Source organism: Capricornis sumatraensis, chromosome 21 (genome assembly GCF_032405125.1).
Source record: "Capricornis sumatraensis isolate serow.1 chromosome 21, serow.2, whole genome shotgun sequence".
Lineage (NCBI taxonomy): Eukaryota > Metazoa > Chordata > Mammalia > Artiodactyla > Bovidae > Capricornis > Capricornis sumatraensis.
The window spans coordinates 59,182,674-59,192,462 of NC_091089.1; the positions used below are offsets into that span (position 1 = coordinate 59,182,674).

Consider the following 9,789-nt stretch of genomic DNA (forward strand, 5'->3'; position numbering starts at 1 on the left):
GGTGAGAAGAGAAGCTTTTTAATATCTGCTCCCAAAACCACTGTCCCAGCATCTCAGAAACACCCAGCTGGTGTGTGTCCTCCAAGACAGCCCACCCAGTTATTTATCTCTGTATTCCACGATATACTTATAAAGCAATGAACTGTCCACGGAACTAAGTTTGGGCGTCTGTCTGGCCACAGGCATCACCCTCGCCGGCATGTTCGGCGGGGAAGGCCCGGTAGACGCGGGCTGCAGCCTTCCAAGCCTCAATTCCCCTCTCTCTGCCACCTCCCTTCACCCCTCCCTCCCCCTCCCCTCCCCCGGTTATTTGGGAGATTAGAGTTCATTAATTAAATCCTGTGCTTAGATCGAACTGTAACATTATTCCAATCACATTTGTCTTGCAGGCGGCAGAGGAGATGGCAGCCTCGCTGGAAACGCGCGGGGGAGCCTGAGCCGGCGGCCGGAGACGCACGGCGCGCCGCTCCAGCGCCGCGGCGCCGCGCAGACCCTCCGTCTCCCTGCTCAGCCTCGCGGGCCCGCTCGCCCCTGCCTCCCGGGCCCGGCTTCTCTCTGGGGCTCCTGCCCACCCCTACCCCGGGGCCCGTGCGCGGCTTCCCTGCCCGGTCCCCCTCCCCCCGGCACATACGCTGACACGCGCGCGCGAACACACACACTCACACACACACTGACACGCCAGCGAGCTGCTGGCCGCTCAATGGACCGATTTCCCCGCTTTTCCTGATCCCAAGCCGGCCCGGGATGAGAAATTGCAAAATGGCCCGGGTCGCCAGTGTGCTGGGGCTGGTCATGCTCAGCGTCGCCCTGCTGATTTTATCGCTCATCAGCTACGTGTCCCTGAAAAAGGAGAGCATCTTCACCACTCCCAAGTACGCCAACCCGGGGGCGCCCCGAATGTACATGCTCCACGCGGGATTCCGGTGAGTGCGGGGCCTCTGGGCGCCCGCGGATTATCTGGTTTATGGGGGCGGGAGGTCGGGGGGTGGGGGGAGGGAGGGTGTTTTGCCTTCTCCGAGACACTTTGGGCAAGGTAACTGCGTGGTCCTTCCATGCCTCTCTCTGATTCTTAACACCACCGCCACCCACCTCCTGCATTTTTTAAAAAAATATCCAGACGTCGTCCTCATCAAAGTGATTGCATTCTCATATTCTTCTTTGGCATCCCTTCCCCTATTTCAAAAATGGGGGGGTGGGGAAGGTGGTTTAAGGAGAATGATGGTGGATGGAGAGGCCTTGTGTGTATCTGGGAGTGGGCATGCAGAGATGGACATGCGTGGCTGTGAGCGCCTACCCCGCGCGCGGACCGGGGCGAGTAAATGGCGCAGGCGCCGGACTCCTCTGGCGCGCTTTCCTGCTTTCCTCCCCCACCCATTAGCCATCAAAAGAGGCTCGGGTCTGTTCTCTTGCAGCCCCTGGGGTCCTCGACCTCGATCCTTACCCGCCGCCCGGCCATCGCCCACCGCCCCCCCGCCCCGTCAACTCTTTCCGGGATTTCCGCAATTCCCCCCCCCCCCCCCGCCCTCTGCGGGAAGCGAGCAGCTTAAGGGCCGCCTCCCCTCGCCCCGGGTCCAAGTCACCGCCGGGCGCGAGGCTGGACCGAGAAGGCAGGCGCCGGGCGAAGCTCGGCGGAGCTCGTGGAGACCTTCTGCCCCAACTGTGACCGCACCCCCACCCCCCACAAGAGCTCTGCCAACAGAGCCTCCAAGAGGGGCTGGTGGCGAATACGAACTGCACCCTGTGGTCTCAGCCAGACCCGAGGTGCGAAACCCAGGGAAGGAGTGGAGCGGGCGTCCGGAGGGCCCCCGGTCAGGGGGAAATCAGACCGAGGCTCGAGAAGGAAGAGGTTAAGGAAGGAGCCATCCCCCAACCCACCCCCCACCAAGCCTTCCCCAGGGTCTTGGGTTCATCTGCCCTTTTCTCCAAAAATCAATCGGGCCGCGGCGCGGGGGCGGCGCGGGCCCGGCCCGCCTGGGCGCGGCCGCTGTCCGCGGTGCTGACTCCCCGGCCCTCCCGCCCGGGCGCGGCCGCTGTCCGCGGTGCTGACTCTCCGGTCCCCCTGGCGCGGCCGCTTCTGGCCGAGCGCCGGGCTCCCGGCCCTGCTCTCCGCGAGACGGCCATTTTATGGTCTCTCCCGCTCCCGGAGGGATGGACAATGAAGACGGGCTTCCCCAGTATCCCCTCTTCCTCCTGAGTGTGTGTGGGGAGCAGAAGGTGGCCCAGAGGAGCAGGGGGCTCTGGGGCGGGATGTCACCGAAGGCCTACGCCAACTAGCCTTCCGCGCCACCACCGTCCCCGCCCCGCTGCCATCCGGCCGGACCTTAATGGCTGCCTTGGCTCCCCCGAGCGGAGCCCAGCGCGTTTGTCTGTGTACTCATGCCCCTCTCCAGGTCGCAATTTGCGCTGAAGCTTCTAGATTCGTCATTGGTGCCCTTTCCGCATTCTGTGACTCATGAACTCCAAGCCAGACCTAAGTGGACGTTTAATCGGACAGCGTTTTTACATCAAAGGTAGGATAGGAGATCCAGGAGGTGTTCTGAATTCTGGAGCTCAAAACCAAAACAAAACGAAATAATAACAGAACAACAGAAATCCACTCCCCCCAGCCCGAGGTGTATCTGCATTGCCTTCTTGGCCTGACTGCACAAAGGCTGATTAGCAACCCTTTTCTGTTTATGGAGTGCCCCCTCATAAAAGGAAAACACCAATAGGCCAATTTGAAAAGAAGGGGGGGGGATATTTCCTGTATTCTCCTTAACTTGAGCTTAATTGAGCACCATGGTTTATAGGTAACATGTATGGCTAATACTGCCAAAGCCATTTATTTAAAAAAAAGTTAATGACAGAAAGACCACCCAATGCATTTTCATTGCCCTTCACTGGGAAAAAGAAAAAAAAAAGTAAAAAAGTATTGTCTCACTGAAATACAGAAGACACTATACTTCATCCCCAACAAATTACTAGTGAAAAATCTCAGCCCAAATATATGCAGATCTTTAAGTATGGTTTTGGTTTTTTAACCTGATTGTTCTTATTAAACTTTTATAGCTTTTAATATGTTGTAAAAGCTACCAAAATTACTCTTAGTTGTCTTACAGCAGCTTCATTTATACATGGAGTGTGTGTGTGTGTGTGTTTCCTTTCTTTTCTGTTTTTCTTTTTTGAGGTGGGGGAAGAAGGATGAGATTTATGCGAATGTATGCATTCTCTTCAGTGATTTCTGGTCTAGTCTTAGTAATCCCAGATAAGTCATTACTTCTTCCTTCTTGGTGGGATAATTATGCTGCTAAATGGAATGTGAGCCATCTAGTGTATTCATTAGGGGTATGAATACTTATTTTACGAAAGTTTATTTTACCACTCTATTTAGGGTGTTGTGTTTTGGTCATAGAATTTCTAGTTATTGCACTTTTAATCTAATGAGAGAATTTTTAAAAATTCAGTAGCTATCCATGGTACATGAAAATGTTTACTTGAAAAGCTGGCATAAAGTCATATGATTATGATTAAAAATTTTAAAACACTATTTAATTAGCAATTAGTCCATGATAATAATTGATTCATTCTAAACCTATGAAGGTTTTTTTTTAACTTTTGTGGTTTTAATCCAACTTAATTTTCTAAGCAGCCCAGAAAATTGTCAAATTTATTATATATTTCCCAAAACATATTTCTGTCTCAGTAAAAATGTTCTCCCCACACTAGGCCATGTGATCCAAATAACCAATTAGAACAATATTTCCTTCTCAAAACTTCCCTTCTTTCAATCCATTTATTAGGTAATCTTTAACTTGCTCAGTGTCACTTTAAACTTTTACCTTTGTAACAGTTTTCAGTGAACACTTAGTAACTTTGGAAGTTTGCTTTAAAGCCTTCAGTGTATGTCGCTCTGCATTTTGACAAATTGAAGTAATTTTTTTAAAAAGTAAGATTCCAGGTAAAGAGATAGTATGCAAAGCATTTAGTTTCATTCCTGCTATTTTTTTTTCTTTTTTTTTTTAGGCAAAAGACAGAGGCATTCAATGTGATTTCTTAGAACTGGAGAACCTAGTAGCAGAGTAACACATGGCCGATCTCTCCTAAGTATTTTAAATAGCAGAGACTTTAAGAGGAGATAGTTAATTTTACTTAATGCTCAACATGAAAGCAACCAGGAATTAGTGCTAAGTATCACCCTTGCCTGTTTATTCTCTGAATTCTTAGAATATACACATGTTTTCAGGATTTACAATAGCTTCTTTTTCTAAAGAATTAGGTTTCTCTAACTTAATTTGGTTTCTATATAATCAAGTAGAAAAAGATTCCTTTTTCATTATTCAAAGGACAATAATGAGATTATCATCTCATTTCTATTAAATATTCAACTACTCCCGCTGCTATTACAATTTTCATATTTTAATAATAGATAGTACCATACTGACTCATATCTGTTTGACTCCTATTTGGACACTAGTGATATTTGATATTCCTTGTACACTATAGCCCAATAGCAAACAAGTAGTCCCTAGCTGAAAACTGTAAGTCACTAATGTTTGTGCATTAATGTGAGCTCCTTGGGGTCTGTGTAAATTGTCTCCCTGTATCTTCTGACACAGTTTGGCCCATGCCTCCCCTTTGATCAAATACAGTTTTCGGGTAGAGCAGAACCCCAAAGAATCAGCTACTGAAAACCATAAATCACAACATTTACAAGCCTTAGGATTACACCCAGAATTTGAGAGACTAGAGCATGTCTGTAATCCTGAAGCAGCTCTCCCTTCAATTATTATGAATGTGTAATCTTTCTTGGGTTCAGTGTGCCTACAGTTCTTGCCTGAATGAAACAGTGTAAGACCTAAGATGGAAAATCAATTCTTTTGAATGGGATACATTTAATGAATCTCTTTTTATTTTAGGCAAGAAATTCTTCAGCATGTCGATGTAATAAAAAACTTTTCTTTGACCAAGAATAGTGTTCGGATTGGACAACTGATGCACTATGATTATTCCAGCCATAAATATGTTTTCTCTATTAGCAATAACTTCCGATCACTGCTTCCAGATGTGTCTCCCATTGTGAACAAGCGTTATAACATTTGCGCTGTGGTTGGAAATAGCGGGATCCTGACAGGGAGCCGGTGTGGACCGCAGATAGATAAGTCAGATTTTGTTTTCCGTTGCAATTTCGCCCCTACGGAGGCTTTCCAAAGAGATGTTGGAAGGAAAACCAACCTTACCACCTTCAACCCCAGCATCCTGGAAAAATATTACAACAACCTGTTGACCATTCAGGACCGTAACAACTTTTTTCTCAGTTTGAAAAAGCTTGACGGGGCCATTCTTTGGATCCCTGCCTTTTTCTTCCACACGTCGGCCACTGTTACCAGGACATTAGTTGACTTTTTTGTTGAACACAGAGGCCAGTTAAAGCTCCAGTTGGCTTGGCCTGGAAATATAATGCAACATGTCAACAGGTGTGTATGTTTTATTGCCTTTAACTCACACCCTACCAGATGGCAAATGAATGTCGTAATCTCTTGGGGGTGGGAGCTAGCTATCTGATTAGTTGTTGTGGTTAGCCTAGTACCCTAGAACACACTCTGACATTTTGCAACGAATGAACGGATGGTTCTAGGTAAGAAGTTCAATCTCCTACCCCAGCTGGTCACCAAGTGTCAAATGGAAGGACTGGTGTTTCATCAGCTTTGCTTCTCCATCCCCCATCCCCTTCCGTGGTGGTAAGCCTAACAAGCAGTCATGAAAATCACCACAAATCAATAATTTTCTCTGAATGGACAGCTACGTCCCAATAATGCCAACAACTAAAGTAGACAGATCAAGTGGTTTTCTTAAAGATGCAATTGACTTTAAATGTTCCTTTTTCTTTGATGGGTGGTTTTGTTTTTTTCAGATAGCCAAGATTAGAAAACCACCTAGACAAGTCAAAATTGTAAAATCGCCTTTATCACTGGAGAGTTGAGTGCCAAAACATGTGAAAAGTATTTTAGCAGCTTGTTGTTATCCCCCTGTAATTTGAAAAACAGATTAACCAGGATGCAGTATTTTCATCTAGTCTGATGAGTCTTAACTCTGGCTATACCTCAGAATCACTTGGAGAGATTTTAAAAAATACTCTTGTCTGGGCTCTGCTTCAAGAGATCCTAGCGTGATTTGTCTGGTGGGGAAGGAGAGTGGCTCAGATACTTGGTATGTCTTCATAACTCCCCAGATGATTCTAATGAGCAGCCAGAAATGGGAGCAGGCATTTAAGGGCTTTCCTGATGGCTCAGATGGTAAAGAATCCGCCTGCAATGCGGGAGACCTGGATTTGATCCCTGGGTTGGGAAGATCCCCTGGAGAAGAGCCTGGCAACCCACTCCAGGATTCTTGCTTGGAAAATTACATGGACAGAGGAGCCTGGTAATCTGTGGGGTCTCAAAGAGTTAGACATGACTGAGCGTGTGCACACACACACACACACACACACATTTATAAAATGAAGGGAATTTTATAAAATAAAATTAATTGCATAATTTCTTTCTGTGAATAATCTGAGAAAATCGCCTCACCTCTAATGTTCCCTATTCGAGCAGCCCCAATGCCCTCACATACTCTCTAGGTGTTACTGCAAGTTAGAGTGGGTTCTGGGAGGGCTGGTAGAAAAGGTTCTAAAACTCTCATCACATCGCAGATGGGTACATAGTAGACATCCTGTAGTCCTCTAACATCTTCCAGATTTAAGATCTTGTAGTTGACCTCTCGTGTAAGGAGGAATGATCATGGAATCAGCTGGTATGTATCTAACAGGCAGGCTGATGCCAGCATTTATAGTCCATGCTGGAACTTCTTCTTGGAAAGAAAAAGGGCGGTATTAAGAATTACGACAAAGATAACAGACAGAAACTGGAGCTATTTCAGTTTCCCAGGATGTGTGGTTACCTTTTTAAGAGGTAATATAACTCAGCTGCTAAGTTTAAAGACGTATCAACTGAGGTACAAAGAACGAGGTATTTACTGAACATCACTGCCCAAAATGGGCAGAACCAGAATTAGAAGCCAGGCTTCCTGCCAACCTGCCCTGTGGTCTTTCTGACTTCATCATTTTGCTCCCCTCTCGCTCCATTTAAGCACAGCTGTACCGAAAGAATCGTTAGAAGTCATTCTAACTCCTTAGGTAAGAATATAAAAACAAAGACTGAACTTGTGAATTTCACCTGGAAGGGGAATGTCCATGTGAAGCCTTCAGGTACTGAAGAAGGGTCTAACTCCATGTGATAGAACCTTCCAGAAGCAGCCTGTGTGGCCCTCCTGGCCCCCAGCCTATCAGGAGGCCCGTGGAGTAGCCAGAATGACCCACTCGGGCTTGGACCAAACCTAGTAGTTCAACAAAACCTTGGAGGAAGTACGGTCTGTGGAAATCTGATTCATGAACAGTTTGAGTATGCTTACACACCAGTCACAAGTGCAGAGGCACACGCCTGCACATGTACACACACCTTCACGCCACAGCAGTCTCAGATACTTGGCAGTTTAGGTAGCAAGGCTTCAAATTACTGTCTAAATACGGAAGGCACAACAACCATTATTTAGCATTTTTTACAAATTCAGGAAGTGTGTAAATACTTTTCTTAGGTTCTGGCACGTCAAAGAAGGACTTGGAAGCCCTCGGTTAAGACACAGAAACAGGAATTGTGGTTTTCACAAAAGGGTAGAAAAAAATAAGGCCCCACAATCTTTCCAAACCCACGAAGAAAGATTTAATGTCTGAGTTTGGGTAAGGAAGTGACAGAGGAGGGCCCCTTAGATTAAATACCTGCTCCCTACTCCCAAGCGCCCTTTACACATGAGAGGCATGGCCGTTCCCATTGGTGGGCTTTTATGGCATTGCAGGGACTCAGAGACACCACTCTTTAGGACAACTCAGAGCAGGGCCGCTCCAGTACTTCTTGCCTGGAAAATTCCATGGCTCCAGAGGAGCCTGGCATGCTACAGTCCATGGGGCCACAAACAGCTGGAACAACTAAGTGACTAAGCACAGAGCAGGGACAGCTTCAAACGCGGGACTTCCACGGTAACAGACGAGCCCGTGCTCAGCAGGGCCGACACTTGGTTTAATCCTCTGCTTTGCCCTCTTGAAATTCTTGAGTATTTTTTAAATAAGGGCCCACATTTTCATTTGGCATTGGATCTCACAAAGTAGATGGCCCTGCCCTGAGGGGTTTTTTGTGGTCTTCAAGATAGATTCAGAGTAGTACTGGTTAAGTTACTTGGATAAATTCACTCCCCGCCCCCACCTGGTCACAGTGACTCGTCTGACGGAAACCTTCAACACTGGCCTCTGAATCCACCTGTACTTATTATTCCACAGGTATTGGAAAAACAAACACTTGTCACCCAAACGGCTGAGCACAGGTATTCTCATGTACACCCTGGCGTCAGCAGTCTGTGAAGAGATCCACTTGTATGGATTCTGGCCTTTTGGATTTGACCCCAACACAAGGGAAGATCTTCCGTACCATTACTATGACAAAAAAGGAACCAAATTTACCACCAAGTGGCAGGAGTCCCACCAGCTGCCGGCTGAGTTCCAGCTGTTGTACCGAATGCATGGGGAAGGGCTCACCAAGCTGACCCTGTCACACTGTGCCTGAGAACCGAACGGGAGGTGCCAAACGGCCTGTTTAAAAGTGCCCCGACTCACGCCGAGTAGCCCATCAGAACAGACCCCTAGAGAGTCTCTCGTAAGGACCGTCTGCCCCTTAAGAGCAAAGGGGTCTTTTCTTCCCTCTGCCCTGCTCTTTTAAGGGTCTTAGCAAGACAGATGCTTTGAAGCCTCGTGATCTAGACTTGATTGATAAAGGGACCGTTGCATTGAGAACTCTGCTGCTAATGAAATGGTTTGAAGTATTTTCAAGTTTGTATTTTAATAATAAACTGCCTCTTTTTTTTTTTTTTTTTTCTAGTGAGGATTAGAGCTGTAGTGTCTACAGCTTTGCTCAGATAGAGTCCTTGCCATCAGAGGCCTCTGGGCAGAGGTTTGGGCAGGATTTCAGTTTTGCCTGGGTGGGATCAGACTCTTCGAAATGAAAACAGAAAAAAATGGTTTGCGAATATCCTCTCTCTCTTCCTCTCTCTTCCCCCCTGCCCCTCCCACCCCCTCCCTTCCACCCCCTACAACCACTTTCCTGGCCCCACCACCATGGACTTTTATATTTGGCTAAGAGTCATGTTGAAATCGCTTTGCTTGTATGTCTTGCATCTGTAGTTGATACGTTCAAGGCTCTGGGTAACTGATGTTTCATGACAAACTGAGCAGGTCATGATGGATCCCCTTGCGATTCCTTCTATAAGAAATGCCCCTCGGGAAGTTCTCACTGTTCCATGCAGCCATCCTGCAGCAGAGCAGCTCCTCTCTGCTGGGAGGCACGTGATCCAGGGCATCTTTGACCATCACTAAGAAAGCCTGTGGCGCGGGTGGCATCTCATCTCGTCACCCTGAGTGCTATTATGGCAAATCATCCTGATGCCACACCTTCAAGGGCGTTCCAGCCTGGGTGCAGTGCCTCCCACAGCCCCAACCCAAGCACTGGACTGGGAATCCCCTCAGAACGTAGAGGCAGGGAGTCAGCTTGAGTCTGGTACTTATAGTAGAAGGGGAAGGAAGGAGAATACTTAGAAGTTGTTATGGATCCCATGGCCCCTAAAGTGTTGTAACTATGGTCAGGGCCTCTGAGAACCAGCAGGGTCAAAGCAGAGGAGGTGCTCTGAGGCTGGCTAGGCCCCTATGTGAACGGCACTGAGGCGAGGTCA

The 9,789-nt window shown here is 47.5% G+C and overlaps 1 protein-coding gene across 1 annotated transcript; it reads left to right on the top strand.

Annotated features, from left to right (window-relative positions):
- Window positions 1–471: 471 nt before the first annotated feature.
- On the top strand, window positions 472–8,630 carry ST8SIA3 (ST8 alpha-N-acetyl-neuraminide alpha-2,8-sialyltransferase 3). The gene is made up of 4 exons (XM_068993953.1): window positions 472–923; window positions 2,391–2,510; window positions 4,896–5,453; window positions 8,348–8,630. The coding sequence occupies exons 1-4, from the start codon at window positions 745–747 to the stop codon at window positions 8,628–8,630; spliced, it is 1,140 nt and encodes a 379-aa protein (XP_068850054.1). The 5' UTR covers window positions 472–744.
- Window positions 8,631–9,789: the final 1,159 nt, after the last annotated feature.